At 41.5% G+C, this 21897-nt stretch overlaps 1 protein-coding gene across 12 annotated transcripts in view; it reads right to left on the bottom strand.

Annotated features, from left to right (window-relative positions):
• Window positions 1–21897, bottom strand: part of ptk2ab (protein tyrosine kinase 2ab) — a 63480-nt gene that overhangs the window by 2721 nt on the left and 38862 nt on the right. For 6 of the 12 annotated variants that reach the window (XM_005934949.3, XM_005934944.3, XM_005934943.3 and 3 more), the window contains 11 exons: window positions 15196–15307; window positions 9364–9441; window positions 9044–9232; window positions 7939–8064; window positions 5125–5187; window positions 3733–3772; window positions 2851–2954; window positions 2565–2573; window positions 926–1081; window positions 269–349; window positions 37–122 (listed from right to left, as the gene is read on the bottom strand). In XM_005934949.3, the coding sequence (XP_005935011.1) occupies window positions 37–122; window positions 269–349; window positions 926–1081; window positions 2565–2573; window positions 2851–2954; window positions 3733–3772; window positions 5125–5187; window positions 7939–8064; window positions 9044–9232; window positions 9364–9441; window positions 15196–15307 (1044 nt within the window). The other 6 variants (XM_005934945.3, XM_042224581.1, XM_014337674.2 and 3 more) reach the window with 4 other exon arrangements.

Genomic DNA, 21897 nt, shown 5'->3' with positions numbered 1-21897 from the left:
ACCTAACAAAGTGATGCTTTTAGTTTGTGCACCTACCTGGTCATCACATATTGTTGGGCTAACTTCATCTTTGCAATCAGTTCTGCCAAGTCAGAGTTCAGCAGCTTCTGTGCCATCTCGATCTGGTGAAGAAAAGCGTAACCGTATAAAATAAAATACAAGCTGGAGCAGCTGTGTGATCAATAATGTGCTTTAACGTGATTTATTAACAATCATTAAACTGTTTAATAACATAAAGTGAATGCTTGTTAGTAAAAACGGTGTCTACCTCTCTGTGTGTACTGGCTGGAAGTTGAGGTAGAGTCTCATCTACTGTGGCCAATAATGTCCTCAGTGCCAGACCCACATCCTGAAACACATTTTTTTCACAACAGGACAGCTTACATGTGGTATCAATAATTCACATAGTTTGTTTTAAATAGTCTAAAATCTGAAATTTCTAATAGAGAAGACAGAAACGACACAGTGCTGTAGTCCCTTCTTAAGGTTAGCAGCTTGGCTAAACATTCTGGAGTAAGGGATGAACACTCCAATGTTAGCTAAACGGGCTGTTTGCCCTGCTCTTCCCTTTCTACCAACGTGAAAAAACCCTTTGGAGAAATAAAATTAAATGTATTTTTGTCAAAAAGACTCACAGGAAAACTAATTATTAAATCCCTTTGGTGAAAAGCTGCTTAGGCTATCTGCAGAGTCAGGTTAATATATGAAGCAAAAATTATTCATGAAGGAGCAGAAGAAGTGTCGAAATTCCGTCCTTGGAAAGCTGCACCGGCCAATTAAACTGAAACAGTGCGTCACAGTGCTCAAGGACATAGCGGTTATTAAACTGCACAGAGCTGCTTTGATCTACTGTGCTGAGTTTTTAGCTCAAAGCCTGCAGCTCCACTTCAGAGAAATAACAAACTGCCGTTTGTGCCTCTGTTACCTTGACCATGGGCACGTACTCCTCGGGTGGAGCCGGCTGGATCTTGCTTGACATCTCGATCACAGCTTTGACCAATCCCGTCACGTTCTCGTACACTTTGTCGTTCGACCGATCCAGATTGGCGGTGGGAGGCGGGCTTATCTCCTGAGGCTGCAGCTAAACCACAGAAGAAGACAAAAAGCAGTGAGTGAGAGGTTCTTTGAGTGAATGTGTACCTGGGAAAGAAGTGTGGGAGACTGATGACAAAAACCAGCTGAAACAGTGTGGATGAAAACAAAACATTTGTTAAAACATTTACCTCCACAAATCCTGCTAGATTGTAAAGACGTTCATCCGCCTTACACACTAGATACATTTAAAGGTCCAAAGTAAAGTAATAATAATCAAGAGAGTTAAACAAGTAGATTAATGAGTGAATTAATATCTATTATGTTTCTACTTATGTTAAGTGCATCTGATATACCCATGTTGTGATGCCATTGTTTTGCGACATGGAAACACCATCACACCATCGACCCTAACCCTAACACCGTAACCATAGCCATAGCCCTAACCCTGACCCTCTCCACCCACTTATTTGCACTTTTTCCTGAGTGGACATCAGCAAGTCTTGTTTCCATGTCGACGATGACATCATAACAATTTGATTTGTCACTTGCAATGTTGAACCTGGGCCAACATTAATTATGATGATCCAGGAACAACACCAGCACTCTGAATATCAGATACACTGTCTAAATGTAGAGGTATTCTCTGGCCACTAGATGGCAGTGTCACACTACCATAACCTGTGCCGTAAACCTATCAGTTGAGGATTTTAATTAAATACAGATTCCCCGTAGGAGGTCACATCTTCCTGAACCTGCCATATAAACCAATCATCATCTTGCACTAACATAAAGCGCTTTCTCATTTCTGTCTTTCCATTTCCTTCACCATCTCTCTTGCTCAGTGACATCACCTGACCACTACCTGCAGGTATACTTCCCACATCTTGAATACAAAGACTTTCTCTCGCCCGCAGTCATGCATGCATGCATGTATAAACTCTAATCCTCTTTGCAATTTCACTTCATTTTGCACATTTTTTCTGCATCTCCCTTCACGCCCTCGCTTTTCCAGTCCTTACTGAATTCTGGGTAATCAGTAAATCACCGCCTACAGTGAAAACAATACAACGCTGTGCACACAATGACCTACTGAAACCACTTGAAGCATTTATCTAGAAAAAATAAGCATTTGAAAACTAGCTGCTTTATAATCTGTAAAAAATATGACCCTATTTTACTAGGATGAGGAAAACCTTTTAATTCTTAACCGGGGAAGAAAAAAAAGATTAAATCTTATTAAAGACTCACTTGTCTACTAATTACAAAGAGAAGCATATAATTAGTGCTCAAGTAAATAAAATAAAAAAATCTATAAAAGTTAAAAGCACTTAGATCTGAGAAAAGGAGAGAAGACAATATAAGCAGGAAAACAGACAAGGGGAAGTGCAGAGATGAAGTTAATACTACAACAGAATGTGATTTGTTGGACAAAGAAATCAAAGGGCTGATGGAGGAGTAGGATATGGAACAACAATATGGAACAGGAGACAAGACGCACAGTAAACACACACAGACGGTGTGCTGCTTACCCGCCAGGGCTAGGGGTCAACAGTAAGGCAGAGTGCCGGAGAAGAATGGGGGTGAGGGGGAGGGGAGAGAGAGAGAGAGACGGAGCAGCCAAAGGAAAGAAGATACAAGGGTAAATATTAATGCTCCAAGCATTCAAAACATGCACTGTGTCCACTCAGTAAATGTGTCCCTCCATGTGCTACTGGAGGAGCATTTCATTCATTCATTCATTCATTCAGTGTGTATTTCTGCTTGTACTTTTGCTTCGGAGCGTGTGCATTCATGCACGTGTGTGTGTGTGTGTACCTTGACTCCATCATTGTAACTGTCTCCAGTATTTAGACAGGCCAGGCTGCTTACTTGGCACTGGGCCCCAGGTCGAGGGGGTTTCTTTGGCGGGGCCACATGCTCTGCAGGAAACAACATCGACAACGTGTGAAGTACAAAAATATTTCTACTCACAATTTATTCCTAAGAAGTGTGGGCAGATGCTTACTTTGGTTTCGCAGCAGCTCAGATTATAACACAGATTATAATTAACTCCAGGCTAATTTTTTGCCAAACAAAGCGTCACCTCGTAAGATTTGGTTTTTATTTGAATTGTATCTATGCTTTCTACTTCTTTTCACACATTTTAGCCTCTTTTTCTCTTCTGCATTTGATGATGTTCTGTAAAGAACATTCAATTGCAAAGTGGTATTAAAATTGTCGCATGAATAAAGTTTTGATTGATTTATAAAGTCTCCCACAAACTGTTTCAAGTATGAAACGTCTCTCTTCCTCTACATTAGTATCCATCAGGAATCAGGAAACATTAAATGGAAAAAAACGATATTCCATCCTGGAAAATCATCCCCCAGCTGGCTACTATACGTTTCTGTTTTCTCTGTATATTTACGCTCTGAGCACTGAACATACTGAACATGACATGCTGTTTGAGTCCATATAACCACAGGTTGGTGTTCTCACTAGCAGGCCAGCAGGTTCACAGCTGGATCTGTCTTACCGTGACCACAGACTAAACCCTGCAGACAGACGCTGACCTCAGAAAGGCCAGAGATACACAGCGTGCTACACTGTGTGATGGTATATGTGTAAGTTACATATCTTGGGAGAAAGAGAAGACAGCATATAACAATAGTGGTTGCCCTCATGTAATTGTGGCGGAGTTGAGGCCCCATCTATTACCTGGTTTGCCAACGGGCTGGTATATGTGCTGGTTTCCTGTCTGCGCAAACAAACAAACAACAAAACAAAGCACTGGGTTAGCGATTGCACAGACGCAGACATAATCAGAAGCTTTGCAGGAAATTAGAACTTCACAGCTTTAAACCACCAGCGGCCTCAGCACAGAATCCAATTTACTTTGTCATGTGACACCGAGCCTCAGCTCGCACACAGCTAGCTCACAGTCATTTGCGGCAGAGGAGCTGTGCCTGTTATTTTGTGCTGTGTGGTCCTGCGTTGGGTAACTTATGGTAACAAAAATATTCTGTTTGACAGGAAGAGGATGACAAAACAAAGTGTTTCTTTTGTTAGAGCTAGCATTTTAAAACTGCAGCATGTTTACATGATGTGATGGTTGTGAGAACAAAATGCCAGGAATGTTACATATTTAAATTTATTGTATTTTTACTGCATCCCTGTTGTTTTGTGTGTGTGAGAAAACAGCACAGAAGGACTCAAAAGCCATGGTGCCATCATTGTGTTGTGGTCTGACAACCACCAACACCCAAAAATACTCCACCAAGGCACACACACACACACACGAACGAGGGAGATTTTCCCACCACAAACCACAACCATTCAATGGGAGGAGGAGGAGGACAAGCAGTGAGATGAATTACAGAGACGGAAATATCTAACTCATGGCAACTTCAGACTGCTGAAAAAACTTCTGCTGGCATTGGGGAAATAACATCAACATGCAACTCTGCGTTCAGCTGCAGAGATTCCAGCTTTGGGATACAGTTACACACACACTAGATATTACAACAGGAGGAAAGGGGAGAAGTTGCAAGATGCAAATATCTCAGCAACTCTGTGTTTTGTGTGCAACCAAAGGGCTGCCAGCAGTGCCCAGATCGTACATCCTTTACCAGTAAAGTTGCTTCTCACACTCTGAAGTATTTATTTACAGATGGACAATCACTAAAATCGGCCACCAGGACACTCTGGGACTGAGTGCAACACCCTTCCATTAATATCCAGTTACGCTGTGAGAAACTGCTGACCCCACATTGCTGACTTTACCCTCAACAGGTCACTTCCTGTCCCTGAATCAGTCAGTTGAAAAGAAAACAAACACGCCGCAGCAGTGAGTCTGACCATAACACGGACGTCCGTCAACATTCGTCTTCATCAGACATCCTCCGTGGTTAAAAACACAAACACTTCAGGAAAATATCTTCCCATTCATAAAGTGGCGGGGTCAGAAAATTGGACATGATTTGGACAGTGAAAATTTAGAAAGAAACAAACAGAGACAGTTCAACTCGCACCTGTAGGAATGTCTGTGAGTTATTGTCCTGATGTGAATGGGTATAACTAATTAATGAGAAACAAGAAGAAGGAACTTACCGGTGGCTGGAGTCCACTGTCTTCTCTGTCCAGACTACCTCTCGAACTTCTCGTGTCGGGTTTCTAAGCAATCACAAACAATCAAACATTACATCTCCATTTACCAAATCCATATCCATATACTTCGATTTGCAGTAGGGATTTTTTCAAATAATCCAAATGTTTCACAAAAAAAAAAAGAGATATACTTCATGGATAAATGATGAAGCTGTGGCAGAAAAAAAAAAGCACAACTGTCCAAACACAAAACCTCCTATGAAGACTGGAACGCAGGATACACAAAGGTGTAGTGTCCAAAAGGCTTTTTTGGATCCTCCACACAAAGTTAACTTAAGAAAAATGTTTCTATTAGTGCTGCCATGCAAACCGAAATAAAACCACACACAAAACAACCACAAAGTCCCACTCATTGCCCTCTCTGACACACACGCATCCACTCATACCAGCTTTCCAAGACAGGACTTGAAGACCAGCATCGCCGCAGAGTTCATCAAAGAAGCCTGATGTGTGAACCGTTCGAGTGAGGCGTTTAGTCTCTGCTGTTATCTCGGGATCTTTCCAGTATCCCGCACTGTACCCTCTGTTACGCTCTGAATGTTCCCCTGTCTGGTTTTCTCTGTAATCTTGTCAGTGCTGCAAGTTTCATCCAGAGAAGACTTCAGATTCAACTCCAGCTTCCTGCCTCCACCACTCTTATGTCTGACGGTGACGCACAGAGAGAGGGAAGGAGAGGAGGAGGGAAGAAGCACGCTGCCAACAAGCTGTCAGTATGCGAGCGTGTCTACCCTTCTTTCCCAAAACCTCCTGCCTTTCTCCTCCCTTTCTTTCCCACCCCTTTCTAGTCCCTCACTCAAGTGACAGTCTTATAAAAACCAGGCAGCCTATAAGAAACACCCCCCACCCACCCCTACACACACACTATACCTCCCCATCTTTTCAGTAATCTCGCGTGTTGTCATTTAGTGGTTGTGGGTCAAAGACAGACTGTTTACTGGGCTGTCAGATTCTGTAAGCCTATCATTAGCCTGGAATTTGCACAGGCCACACCTGCCTACAAACTCACTCTCTCTTACATGCACGCACACAAACACGCACTATAAAAGTCTTAAGCAAAAAAAAACCCAACAAAAAACCCCAGACAGTTCCTTAATTCTGTGTTCACAGAAAAGTGCATCCTACATTAAAAAAAACCCTCTTTGCCAACCTCTTCTTGTCATGTCAAACCCTGCGCTCACTCATCTTCGTCTGGATGAGTCTTACCAGAAGAACTGAGTGGTATCCAGCTACCCATTACTAACAATCAGAGGAGACACGTTTTCTTCTTTGTAAATTCCAAACCAGAAAGTGAGTGACAGGGAGTACAGAGTAACATTTTTTTAAACTGTGAAGACATGGATGTTATTGTCCACACACTTCACCCATATATGTCAGCACATGCTATGAATGAACACAATTGATGAGACTTATGTGATGCTTATGCATATCCTGTGCAAAAAAGCAAAGTGTAATTAATCTACATTTGCACATTGCTGCAGTGCCAAGGCTTCAGCAGCATGGTATTAAGGAGGAATGCAAGTTGATGAAATACTGCACAGTAACTGTTTAACAGGTCATTGTAAAACTCTTTTGAAGACGACAGTCATTTTCATAACCACATAGGAACTAGACTTTTGGAGGCATCCTAACTGATTCTTTCTCTAACCAGCACTGACTGCAGCACATCAGAGCAGGGTCACTGTAATAGCAGCCTTAAGGTTTCTAGCTCAAAGACGCCGCAGCAGACAACTCAAACTGCAGCGCTGTTAAAAAAAAATATATATATAATCAGCTTGACACCACTGACACCTTCACCTCAAACTTCAAATGTCTGTGGCTGAATTCAGACTGCAGAGAAAAGGGTTTCAACTCTTTTGCTCTTATGCAACTCTTAGTGAACTTTTTTTATTACAATGTGAACAACACAAATCACATTTGACATCTAATATTCTCACGTAGCAGATTTTCATTTTTCCCCACTTCTGTGTGTGGTTGTAAATCATATACAGGTCAGATTTTTCAGGAGTGTGACCACGTCACAGCGAAATCGAATACAGCTCATTTCCCATCACAGCTACGAGACTTCAGTAACTTCAAGGCAATATCAAACACGCTTCTGCACTTCTTAATGAGCATTTCCATTAAATTCCTTTCAGTATCTGGTGGCATTTTTTCACTTTGCAGCATTTTATTTGTCTTCGTGTTGCATACGTGCTAGGAAATTAGCGAGGATGGTTTCCTGTTGGTTTGATTCGCTTGTGTTTCCTTAAGTTGCAATGCACTGAGCTCTCAGGGCCACGGTAAAAACACACATTTAAGTGCAATAGTGTTTTCAAATCAAATAATTTAAGGGCTTAAGTATATTTATGTGTGTGGACACAATGATAAACTTTTTAAAAAATGAGTCCAAACTAAGTGATTACACTTTCTGAATACGGAGTTACGACATCATGCAAAAAGACGGCAACTAAACAAGACATCTTTTCCTTACAGTGAGCACTGACACAATGCACCATACACAACCTCTCAGAAAAGCACAAAATAAATCCAACAAGAACACGTCAAACTTCCTTAAATGTAGCTGCTTTGCCTTTATTGCTGCAAAGAGGCATGTTCAGGGCTGCACAAATGCGCTAGTCTTTAGACATTTTTGTTTACCCCACACAGCTGCTTAAATCTAGCCAACCATACAGAAGCAAGACAAAGTAAATCTCAATTAAATGCACTGTGACAGCATCCGTAGTGTGCATGTGTCAGTTGTGCATGGGTGTGCTTTACCAGCAGCCTTTCCTCCTGCTCCAGCCACCTCTGATCCTCCTCCATCTGCTGCTGTTGTATGATCAGCTGTTCCTCCATTAACAGGCACTGCTGGCCTACACACTGCTGCATGTCTACTGCCCTGTCCTACACACACACATACACACACACACACATCCACACACAAATGTGCAACAGAAAGTCAAGCATAGCATAACAGACATGCACACCAGCACGGGGACACACAGCCAGACATGGAGATGAACACACATATACACCAGACTGATGAGAGGCTGAACTGAGGTGGTGGACGCAAATACTAAAAACAACTGAGGTGTCAGGGGGGTGTTTCTGTGAAAAAAAAACTGGTGTGGAAACTGGAAAAGTTTTGCAACCCATTTAAAAAAAAAAAGTGTGACTGGTGTGTAACTGTCTCCACAGAAGAAACAATATGTTTGTCACACTTGAAAAGATGATTCGTTGGCCACTAGTAGAGTTTCAGGTTGTCTAGGTAACCTTTTAATCTATTTATTAGCCTGTCAGGTGTTAATCAATGGGATCCTGTCCTCTCAGTGATTTCCACTTCAATTGCTTTTTTATTTTGGGACTCGCTTTACACTGAAAGCAGAGTTTTCTTGAAGTTGCTGAATTTGAATGCCTTTCTATGACCTCTGGTCACATGACTGCGTTTCACTTATTGTATACATGTAGCGTAACAGCCAGTGACCACAACCAACAAACAGCACAAAACTCACATCACAGCTTAAAATGCTTCTTTCCCTCAGCTATTAGATCACTATGACTGTTGATTTTTGGACAAATGTCCTTGTTATTCTATTTGTTTATTATATAGGTTTTTTTGTTTTTTGACATCATAGTTTGCTAATTTGTGCCTGCGTCACATCTTAGTTGAGTTTGCAACTAAATTTCCCTTTTTGTGTATTAATAAAGTTGTCTGAGTCTGATTTCAGAGTGAGTGTGTGCGTGCTTTGCTTTGTTTGGTGTCTGTGCGTGTGTGTGTGTTGTGAGAGTGTGGTGTGTGTGTGTGTGTGTGTGTGTGTGTGTGTGTGTGTGTGTGCGTGCGTGCGTGCATGCATGTCTATAAGAGTGAAATTAAGAATCCTACCTCCATCATAGAGCCCCACAGCGCCATATCCTGTCCGTGAGGCTGGGGAAGGAGCTGTGCGTGCGAATGGGTGTGGACATGGTGGCGGGGGTGTGTGTGTGCGTGGTGGGTGTCCAGCATTGCCGCCTGAGGTGGGTACAAGGCGCTAGGCACAGAGGGGAGTGTGTGAGGGCCTGGATAGCCTGCCATCTGAAACCGAAGTGAAGACAGGGACAGAGACAGGTTGTCCTTAATGTTTTGATTCTGAAAAATCTCAAGACGTTGATGCAATTATAGCAAGTACACATGCAGTGACAGAGCTGTTGAGTTCGTCTACATACCTGATAGTGTCCAGGATGCTGAGGACTGGGGTAAAAACCTTCACTTGAGCGAGGACTGGGATAGCCAGGTCTACTTGGCTACAGAGGCGGAAAATGAGAAAAAAAAGAAGAGAAAGAAAAAAAGGAAGAAAGATCAAGGAAAGGTATTTTGAGATACAGAAAGACAGTTGGGAAAAACAAAGGTGCAGTTATAACACTTTATATTTGTAACAATTATATTTTCTCCAAAGAAATGTTAGAAGACACTTCATTCAGACAATCAACACACAAACCCCCCCAGGAGCTGTTTGTGTGGCCGGGTTAGCTGTCAATCAAAACAGGGAACACCCACTGGGCTGCAAGTACAGCAAGCTGTTAGTCGAACGACTACAAACCACGACACCCATGGAGAACTGCTAGACAACGATGAGATAATCTGTTGCTCACATGTTAGATGTGATGCAGGTGAGTTACATGTTCACCAAGACCTCTCTTTCAAGCACACTTATGAACTATAAAAGCAAAAGGAGTTTAAATTATTCCCAATAAGCAGAACAATCGTCTGCTCTGTGTTGTTGGCCAGAGGAGCAAAGTTTAGTAGAGATCAGCAGCTCTCTAACGCAGGATACTCTTCCTCTCACTCGTAGTTTCAGCTAAAAACAGAAGTGCTTGGTGAACCCACGGTGTTGTTTCCTCTGCTGCTGGTTGATGCACAGTTGATGAACTGTTTTCTGGGCACATTTTTTTCTTAATGATTTGAACTTCTCTAACACATTGAGCTCGTTTCCAGCATGGCAGTGTTGTAACCTCTACCTTCCACAGTCTCTCATAGTAGCTTTCTCTGGACCACACCTCCGACAGCAAGACGAGAGACAACGACACATGAAGAGGGAGGCAGAATGCAAAGAAAGGCAAAGTGGGATAATAAGGAGACAAGGAAAGAAAATAAAAATGGGAAAAATAAACAGAAAGGGAGGGGGAGAAAGGACAAAGAGAAGCAGACAAGACAAAGACACTGAAGACGAGACAAAAACTGGCTTCAAATGTTCAGACACAGTCAGGGCAAACGATGGAAACGTTCAGCCTGTTTGTGGACAGGCTCACACATGGAAGGGTTTACATGAACAAAACTATATCTTGGAAGGTTAAATCTGCACCGAGCAGATTAATTTTCCTTTGGCAGTCAATCCACAGGGAGGGAGGTTTCCCTGGGAATACCCAAGATAAAAATAGGAAGATAAACACACAGGGACAGACAGATGGGAAATTAATCACACCGGCTAATAAAGCCAAACATTGGCTAATATCTGCAAAGCTTTGGGTGAATAACTGAATTTCATCATTAATAACCAAATAAAGAAAGGATTTTGGATTAACTGCACCACCTAATGTAAAAACATAATAGTTACAGGAGTTTAGACCATCTGAGAAACAAATAAGCTGATGCACTTCTGACGTTAATGCAGGTTCTGACCATTGCATCCATGTGCAACCAACTAAGAGGTTTCTAGGACCTTGCTCGAAGAGTTGCTTTGAATTGAAAAGGTTTATGTACATGAGCAGGAAATGCCTACATGAACACCATAAACTTTTTTTGGTGTTTGAGCTAATTGTTGCTAAACAAAACTGCAATAGGCGCATGCGGATTTGGTTTGTTCTGTAAAATGGTGCTTGATATGCCTAGAAGCAATTTATCTTCATTTTTCAAACTACCTTTAGCATTTACAGCACTTAGCATTTACATGAGATAATCAACTCAAGCAGCATCAAATAAAGCACAGAGTTAAAAGCTCATAGTGGGCCACCACCATGGTACAATCCAAATCTGTTCATCATGTTAGTGTTTGTGAGCCTGTCCCTCTGAAAGTGCTGAGGTGAGATATAGTCAGGCCCATAAGTATTTGGACAGTGACACAATTTCTAATATGTGTCATAAACATTTACAGGAATATTTTTGTTAAATCCCTTGAATTAAAACTGGATTTGAAATCAACTGTGTTCCAAAAATGTACAGATCGAGCACTCTTAGTGGAGTGTTCGGCTAGTGCGCCTTTCGTGCTATTTACCAAATTTATATGCACTCTTTTCATCTCAGCTCCGTATGATAGCCTGTAAAGCATTTTTGCTGCTCTTCTCTTTATTTTCTTTAATCTAAATGAAACAAAAAAGGAGAAGGGGGGATAGATGTGGTTGAAATGCAAGATTTTTTGGTTTGAGATGCTGCTGATGTAAGGTTCAGAGGTTCTGAAATCCAGTTACTACACCTTTGAACAGAGTGTGTCATTTAAAAATACAATTTCTGCACAGCACAGTTGGGAAAAACAGTAAGTGGAATTTTTATTTATTTATTTTTGAATCAATTCAATAATTTTGAGAGACATGCATTGTTACAAGTGTGACACCATGGCAAAGCTCCACAAGAAAGGAGTGATTAAAGCTTTTCTCAGTGTAGTGATTCACACATTACCTAATAAACAAAAGTTCCCCAGTTCGATCTCAGGAGGACATATAATCATGTCCAATAACAGGAGCTGATCCTGGTTGTGGTGAGGATTGAACTTTTCAGCAAAGAGCCAAACAGGCCAATGTGAAAGCTTGTTCCTCGCTGATTTCTCACCTTTAGAGAAATTGTAGCCATATATATTTATTTTACAAGAAGCCATACACTTCAAGACAGAAAATATGTGAATGGTGTTTGTGTGCTGCCATGAGACTGACCTTTTACCCTGAAAACAGGATTACCTAGAGCTTGTGTGTACTACTACTACTACTGGCTGCCACCCATAACCTGGTTCAAGGTGACAGAGTGTACACATGTGACACATGTGACACACGCAGGCCTTTTACCCTCATCTGGTATTTATAGTTACGGTCTTCACATGTTCATCTAAACACTAGTAGAAACTTTGAATATCTTTTCTGCATAGATCTCACTTGAAAAAGATCTCAGTGAGACAACCTGATTTAATAATATTATGCAATAAAGGAATGTGATATAGTACAATGCATAAGCAGGTCCATATGCTTAGAGGGTATTTAATCACAGTGTGTTACTGTGTTACATTTGCCTCTGGACCTCACCAAAACTGATCAGATATTTGTGTTTTTTGATATAACATGCACTCCACAGAAGTGTCATGTTTGTTCGATTAGTCAGTGTTAGCCCACTGGATTAAGGATTCGTTGAAGGCATTCCTGAACAAGCCAGAAATAGGGTGCATTAATCCGAGGACACGCCAAAACTATGCCCGACAGACGCAAACACAAATATATGTGGCCGCATTCAATCACAGAGTGCAGAGGACGTTTCAACGGCCTGTCCTGCGAGAACAAAGCATGCAAGCAGTCTTAGCATAAACCCATGGAAAAAACTCCCTCCTGCACAGTAATTATGATAATGGTCTAAAGATTAGAGTTTTACTTCTCAGTGGAGAGTATTAAAAAAATGCTGCAACTCTCATCCCACTTTATGTTGAAAATGGAATTTAGATTGTGAAAATCAATGTTCACATAAAATAATGTTAAAAAAAGTAACTATTTACTTATGTTGAGCGATCGGACCTGTCATGTTAACTGACCCTACCCAACATGCATCACTAATGGGACTGTTGCAGCGTTTTTCTTTTTCCTTTTTTAAATAAGTGCACTCACATTTGTTCCTGTTAGTAGAAAAAGCTTTAGTGTAGTTTAGCAGCACACCACCTGCCTTCAATGGTGTAGACTTGGGTCTTTCAGAGCAGAGGATGGAAAAAGGTACGTGGGTAGTTATGGGGCGGTTATGCATTTGGCTGGATGGGTGAAGGTGGGTAGAGGACAGATTACAGGCAGATGCTACTGTGTGTGGGGCAAGAGGGGGGAGCGGGGACTTCTCACATGACTGCACAGCAGGATGGCAGGTCTGGGCGTCAGAGTGCAGTTGGAGTGGAGTACTGCGATTAGTCTGACGGTGGGTATGAGAGCTGCTGTTTCTGTGCAACTGCAGGGTCTTAAGATCAAAATTTGACTCGGGCTGGATGCTATGGAGGGTGTGGGGACAAACATCTGACGTGCTGAAGGGCAGAGAGTTAAAGTTGGGACTGGACTGTGAAAGGAAAGGAGAGAAATGCTGGGGATGGAAGTGGGTGTTGTTTGACTTTGAATGGGAGGAAGGGAGCAGGTGGCTGTTAGTAGGTGGATTTGTCTTTCGTGGGCAGCTGCTGCTGGACAGGCTGTCCAAATGTGTGTGAAGTGGAAAAAAGACATTAGTTTGTTCTTGAACCAACAGGGAGGAGTAAGATTTGAATTCACTATTTAACTCTGGGTTGCAGGGAGACAAAGAGCTGCTGTAATAAGTGCTGTTTTGAGGGGGTGACTCAGGCTGAGGGCTGGGAGAAGAGGAAAAGTGCTGCAGACGTTTTAGAGATGATAAGTTGAGAGGATAAGTGGGAAGGTGAGGATGAGGGTTCCCAGTGCAGAGGGAAAGCTGCGAGGCAAAGCACTGTTTTTGATGGCAGTGAAGATGAGAAGGAGCAGAAACACAATCCATACTGAAGGTGGGCTGCAGAAACACAAAGGTAGAGGAGGGACATGTCGAAATAAAAGTGTCACAGTGTGACAGCCGGGAAGAGATAAAGCATAGACAGATGTACACAACTGTATCCTAAGTCATGCAGCAAATAAGCTTACAGATTGTACTCAAACCAATCCTAAAAAGTTGATTCTGTTCATCTGGACGTAGCGTTTTCAGTAGCAGAAACATTTTATTGCTCATCCAACTGACTTCTTCACTTCACTACGTCCAGATGAACAGAATAAACTTTTTAAGATTCCCTTACCTGAATGATTGAGCATGCATCAAGATTCCCAAACCAACAGCTTCAATTCATTATGTTGCCAATGAACCAGCTGTTTACTGGCAAACAAAACTAGCCTGACCCTAACCCTTTAAAAAAAAAACATATCTCCATCTCATGAACTTCTGCTCGAGACATCTGGCTTTCATTGCAGCCGAAGGAAGCAGTTAAATCAGATGCTAACAGCAGGGTAGCATAAGGCCGTAAGTGAGGATAAAGCAACCAGCAGCTGAGGCAACAAGCTGTGAGGAGTAATGGTAGCAGTTGGGGGCTGGGTTTATGGATTAGCAAACAGAACAGTTAAAGAATTGTGCATTTGTGAGAAAAAATAAGAGACAAGTCTGGTTTTCAGATTGGATGATGACAAAGTAAAAGGAAAAGAAGAAAGAAAAAAGTTTTCTCTTCTTGCTCTTGTCTTGTGTAACAGGGTTTGGTTGTGGTCAAGCATTTGCACAGTCATCACAATCATCATAGTGAAAAAGCATAATAGGAAACTCTGGCATCACTGAAATACAAACGGCGTTTTGAATGCAGAAAGAAAAATCAAAAATCAAAGAATATATCAAGTTAATCCATTCCTTCCTTTTCAGTGTTAGCATTTTTACAAGGAGGGACGTGGTCACACACACACAGACACACACGGCACTCCTTGAAAAGTCTGTATGAAAGAGCTTAAATCTTTTCTCATCTCTTTGTTTTGACTTCTGCTATGACTCGTCTGACTGCATCACAAGGGTGCAAACTGACATGTCATCATGTGAAAAGTGTTAACATAAACGTGCTGATTTCTCCTCTTTAGACTTAACAGTGCTTAACAGTTAGATATTTGGGTAATACAACAAGTTGGAAACAAACCTATCACAAATCCAAAAGAAAGAAAACTAAAAGTCTGTAATTGTGGCTATAAAGCACTCAGTGTTTGCAATGATCAGGGTGTCAACAGCACAGAAAACACCACTGTGCACTCGTACGAACACAAACGCACAGACACACAAAAACATGTGGTGTGGTAGTGTCTTACTTTTGGTGGTGCTTCATCAGACCCTCCAGAATCCCACGAAACAGTGACCTGTCTCCTCATCTCCATCCTGTTCCTCTCCTTCTGCTGGACCTTCTCTTCCTCTAATATTGTGCTAAAAGAAAGAAAAACAAACAGCAGGGTACTTGCATACACTCATACTCAATGATGCATAAGCACATATGTAAATAGGCAGGGGTGACTCTGTCACAAATATGATAACAAACACTTGAGCCTGTTTATTAGAATGCAGTCCTGTGTTCTGGTATTTAACTGTGAATAATGATGATGTCCATCCACGTGCAGCATCCAGAGGCACGTAAATGAAACAGTTACTCCCACTGCTGCAGAAAAAAGGCTTTTGCATTCAGTGTAGAAATTTTATCTCCGCTCATATAAACGCATGCTCTTAGACTAACACACAATTTCCACTTTTTAGGGTCTTTCCCCACTGGCGATTCTTTACAAGCACGCTGCTGGCTTAAGTGGTTTTCTGCCTCCTCCTGTAAATATGAAAACTCGCTGTGAACCCCATTTAAAAGGCACACACTGTCCTCAGTATTAGTTTTATTACACTGTGCTGTGTACCCACTAAAATGCATGGATTCCTCGCACTCTGTTTGTACAGACTCTCCAAGCACAAAATACTTAAGTGAGAGTAAAATCAAATATCATTTTGTTATGAAATGCCCTACTGCTGCTTCTTTATACCCCCACAGTTTATCCCACATAAATCACTCTCATGGGGCAGCTACTCTAACGCAACAAATTGAATTTATTAGAACTTTTGCCTAATAAAAATCATCACCGTCTCTCAATTTTCAGTCTTTGTCAGTTGTTTGCTGGCCAACTGTGCCAGCTCGCTAAAGCACTTAATCATTGACTCGCATTGCTTAAGAATGGACTGAATCACTCACAGTTTAAGCAACATCCCACGCCCCAAACCCAACATTTTTAGGTCTAGCGTAGCCAAAGATACCACATTGAATTTAAGCGATAAAATTACTGACCCGTTTCCTGGGAAAGCAGCAGTTAGACGAAGCCAAGCCCCGAATCCCAGAGGGAGAGCAGATGGTTTTGTCTTTTTACAAAACAGAAAACTGAACTTCTATTGAACAATCCAGCACAGCACCCTCTCCGCACCGCCACGCGCTCTTTCTGCTCGCCTTGCCTCAACAAGGGCAGGCGCTATTTCTAGCAGCATCGTTACGCTGTTCCTGTTCTGTTGTCTCGTCGATTGTTTGCGTGTCCTTGCACCTGCCCGAGTCAGTCTCCAGTCTGCTCTGCTTTTCCATCACACTCGAGATCCCTCCGACACACTCAAAGACGGCGTAAACATAGACTTGTGTGAACAGACAGTCAGCAGCTTGATTATTAAGCTTTAAAACCCATTATTAATTATAATTATCTAAACTTACAGTAGAGGCAATCCTTACTTTACTCAGCTAAAGACCTCAGATAAAGTTAAATCCTTTAGCACCAGTTTTTCAGCAGTACCTTTTACTTCATAATAATAAACAGTAGTAATCCCAGCATGAACAAATACAGATACAACACACACAATTACTTTGCTAAAACTAAACAAAACAACCTAACTGTTCGTGATTGATTTCCCAGTCTTTCTCTGATTATATATTTAATGTGTGTGCTTTCTTTTTTAATGTAAGCAGTCAGCAAATGAATCTGCCAGTCTTGCTTAGCAGTTGAACAGTAAATGACATCGCATACATGCAACAGCAATACCATCAACACCTGGCAACATCAACACAGACCGTCTCCTACCCCCACCTGCACTGCACCACCTGGAATAACAAGGCCTCCTCAGTTTATTTACGCAGGCCCTGCGGACTACATATTCTTAGGGTTTCGAGCAACACATTGCTCTTAATCTCACATACTCTAGTTCTCACCTGAGAGCTCCCAGTATGACCACAACTGAAGATTATCAGGATACTAACATACATATGGCATCATGATGACTTGATGAGTGTGAGACTTTGCTCAGTAAAGTCTATAGTCCATATTTAAATCCTCCATCAAAAAGGAGTCACTGCTGTCACAGCATATTTATGCTTTTGTGAACGAGCCAAGTTCTCTAAAAAACAAAATACTGGCAATAAGCCTTCAGACTGAAACTCTGAAGACAAAAACGTCAAAGAGCATCAAAGAGGAACGCCAGAAGAACAACTCTGGTCAAAGGGATACTAATACAAGCTCCTCTAACAGCTGATTATATGCTAAATGAAAAGAGTTCTTCAAAGCCTGACATCACAACACTTAGAAAAGTCAAATGAGATAGAAGTGCAAAGAGATCAAACAATACTCTACCTTAGGGGAAAAAAAAAAGTGTCCACATCCACCCGAGCACCTAGGAAGAATTAAAGCAGCCACTAGATGGGTGATGGCCCGACAGCAGTCAGCACTGACACTTTACTGAAGGTCACCGTGAACTACAGAGGATATTAGCATCACTAGAATCACAATGCCTATTTCTTCATGCGGGATGGCATAAACCTGCTCTGTTGCAGCTCAGATACATTTCGCTGCTGGGATAACGCGATCTGATCTTCGTAGGCTAGCTTTGACCGTGAGGAGTGCAGCGTTGCAGTAACTCTGCTCGGCTTTTTCCATTCTTCTTTAATTCTATCTGTCTTCTCTCTCCCTCTCTCTCTCTCCCTCTGTTCTTTGGTAAGCTGTGGCTCATGGCAGCTGCACACTGTGTAAACACACACACACACGCGCACGCACGCACACACACACACACACACACACTAGTAGCTGAGAGTTGCATATTTGGCAGCAGGGACCTATAATTGATATTATGATATAAAAGCCAGCCAGACTGAAAGTAAACCAAATCGTATAACCTTATATGGCTCCACTTTCTCCTATTAATAGCCAGTGACCACGTCGAACATGGTCAATATTGACTTGGTAACCAAGACACTGGCTGAGGCCCACCGAGGGCTCCTTCGCTCTCAGCCATCCCAATTTGAATAAATGCACTTAATTTTGCCAGCTTAGCAGCCACACTGCACATGCACTTTTCCACACTATGTTCTCACCCTGTTAAAACATACAACCGCAAACATATGGAAGCATGTGTCAAAGTAACGAGCGGATTTCTGCGACGTGAAGGCCTCCAACTTGCTCTGAGCCAAAAGGAGGAGATGGTAAAAAAAAAAAGCAAAAGTCCCGGGGGGGGGGGGGGTTCTGGAAAAGGTGGAAAAAGGAGCCTAACAGAAGCAGAATTACAGGAGAAGCAGGAGAGCTGACACTGAGAAAAGTGGAGGTGGAATGTGAGGTGTGAGTCATGCTGGTTTTAAGCAAAACTCATAAAACCACAGGAGTTAAATATGCGCCCTCATTTTCCTGTTTCTGTGTAAGAGAGTAAAAAAAGGTTAAGGTAGAGAGAGAATGTGCACGCTGAAGGAAACAATGATGGCATCTTGTTCTGCTGCTGCTGCATGCTCCACATGTTTCACACAGTAAGAATGTGACTTAAAATGTATAAGGTACACAAACTAAGTGCAATATGTTTTGTCAGGAGGGATTCAGTCAGTTGTGGAAGCTTAGCTGTCATGAAGAGTTCATGAAATGACTAAGGAGGGCCTGTCTAGACTAAATAACTGATAGCAGCGCTTGCAGACTCCTTTCATGGCTCTCTTAAAGACTAATTTCCTGTAGACTATATGCAAAGGACAAAAATAAAGGCGAAACAATGTTGACAAATTAACCTGAACTCTATCTGCAGCATGTTCTATTGTTAAGTGACACCTGGAGAACCAATGTCACGATTACGAGAAACAATGAGGATATTACTTCAATGAATATGTATACCAAGCATCATCTTTATAGATTTTAGAGGTTCAGACTGCACTCTAATAAAAGTTTCATATCAGTCTTCCTAATCTCATAATCCATTTCTTTCATTTCCCATAAGGGGCAATGCTGAAACATCGCTTCCAAAAAACTGCAGGTCTGTTCATGCCAAAAGATTATGAACTGTTGAGTAATGACGGGTGGGTAAAGCATTGTCCTTACTAGCCTCTACCTAACCCCACGGTGTAGCACAATGAAAGAAAATATTCATAGTATATGTGGTAGTAGAAGAGTCAGATTAAACTAAAGCTCCTGATCTGCTACACAACGCCGAGCAAGAGGTCTTAAAAAGTGCTGTAAAGCATGAACATACTGTAGCTTAAATAAATAATTTCAACTTGTTTGTGTGGCTGTTTTTCTGCATGTGATGGCTTATAAATTCAGTCTCTTTCTTTGACTGTACCTGAAGATGATGACAGCCGACATGGTGACCAGATTATAGGCACACCCCTCTACCTGAGACTGTGCAACTGTAATGTCTTGATAAATGGTGAATATATTCGAGCCTTCCCGTTAATAAGAGACACACTAGTCTGGGGCTCGGACTCGGGGAATTTTAAAATTACCAGCAGTGATGTCTGGTACTGCCTTATCTGATCGCAACACGCCCGGGATTTCGCGGAAAATGCGATCTATCCTTGCAAAACCATCTCCAGGCAAAATCTAGTAATGAAGCCGTGATGTATCATCTAACAAGGAAAGGCATGACTGAAGTTGCTTACTTGTCTCTGTCAACATCACAACTCTGTTACCATGGCAGCCATAAAGTCATCAGCCCAAACAGAATGCAAAGTGCACCCTGCTTCATACCTGAACAGGTTTGTGTTACATCCTGAGCAGTAAAGTACCCTTTTGTGTGCACTCAGTTAGGCTGTGAAGACTATTAATATTGTCAGTTGGATATCCTCTCACTGGTAAAAAAAATAAAATAAAATAAAAAAATAGGTATCTGAAAATATGTAAACAGTATACTTTGTAACATATCAAGAGAAGTTGTAATACTTGCTAATACTAGCATTATCCTTAGTGCTGATTAGTTGCAGAAGCTGTCTGTGCATATCAATAAACTCAGGGAAGGAGGACCATGGAGGCTCCTTCACTTTCATCAGCACCAGTATTATCATTCTGTTGCTTGTATGGGTTTACAGCTGGATCGTTTCATCCTCTTTGAGCCATGGATTTAGGGACTCTGACACATGATCAAAATGACCTGCTCAAGATCAAACTGAGCATCAGAATAAGGAGGAAAGTTGATATGTGGGATCTTTTACTGACTTGTTGATGCCAGAGGTCAGGGGAGAATTGCCAGACACTTTGAGCTGATAGGAAGGCAAACCGAACTCAAACAGGCACTCGTTACAACAAAAGCACAATATGTTGATGGGCTACAGCAGCAGAAGACCAGACTGGTACTTGTGTTAGCAATTCACACAGGCTCACCAAAATCGGACAATAGAAGATTGAAAAATGTCACCTGGTCTGATGAATCTTGACTTCTGCCAACATTTGGATGGCAGGATCAGAATCTGCCGTAAACAACATGAAATCATGGATCCCTCCTTGTATCTATAGAGGCAACTCACTGTCAACTATATATATATTCAACTTTGTGCAATGTACTGGAAGTTATTTGCACATATTAGAGCCATTTCAATATATTTTATTACTTTGTAACCGATTGTAATATTTCATTACTGTCTCTGGAATTTAAAAAGTATTGTGATTCAGGCTGACTGTGATGTAATAGTGTGGGGAAATTTTCTTGGCACACTTTGAGCCCCCTTGGTACCAATTGAGAAATTGTTGCCCATGTTGATCAAGATCAAGACAGTTTTGAAGCCAAACCAGCAGTACAGCATACCTAATGAAATGCCAGTGAGTGTGTGCTGGAATACAAATGTTACCTATAAAACTAGTCTACGAGACCTACAAACTTGTTTAAACAAGCCAGAAAAAAATAACCTAAGCTTGAATGAACAAAGAATCTTTCTTGGCACCCACAGACATTTTCACAAGTCAGACTGTCTGTGGTTAATATTTCATTTTGGTCTGATGTTAAGTCATCAAGAAAAACAGAAGACTACAAGACCACAGTATGTTTCAGACTTTCAAAAGTGCATCTACAGCGTTTCCTCGTTTGTCCCACTGCTAGTGACACTGCCGTGATTACAACAGACTGACAGTGACACCTGCTGTCAAGCAAGTGTAAAAATACTGACGGCCCCAGTGGTGCTCCTCAGCCTCCTAGAAGGTGCAGCTATGGTAATCAAAGGTGCGTCTTGAGTTATAGCATTCAATAGATTCTCAGAAAACTAGACCTCTGATCTTGAGGTCACTGAGTTTTGAACATTTCTAAATTTTTTAATAGATACACCTGTGGTATCAATTTGCAGAAAGTAGAACAGAAAAACATCCACTGGATTTCACAACACATTTTCACCTATAAATGACATAAAAGTACTTTTACCTTTTCAATGTATTCAGATTACCTATTGTTATTTTTTATAAATCCAGATGGCAATTGGCAATTTAAATTTACATAAAGGTTCTCTTTCTAATACGATAATGTAACAACTAAGTAAAATAAATGTGCCACTGCAGTCATTCTTCAGCTTTCTTCACCAATATCATTTAAACCAAAGCTTACTAAAAAGGACGTGGATGGTACACATGAAGTTGGGTAAAAAATACTGACGGATCTGAAATACAAATATTTGTGCTTCTTTGGATTCTGACCCTATATACATGTGTCCTGCCAGCTCACGTGCTGTAGGTGCCACCCTTTTTGTACAGCTGAGTCTACTCTAATAAGAGTATTTAAGG

This window comes from Haplochromis burtoni, unplaced genomic scaffold, assembly GCF_018398535.1.
Source record: "Haplochromis burtoni strain Fernald_Lab_line unplaced genomic scaffold, NCSU_Asbu1 Contig_142, whole genome shotgun sequence".
NCBI lineage: Eukaryota > Metazoa > Chordata > Actinopteri > Cichliformes > Cichlidae > Haplochromis > Haplochromis burtoni.
The sequence above is the reverse complement of the archived record's forward strand: the minus strand, read 5'-3'. Positions and strand labels throughout refer to the sequence as shown.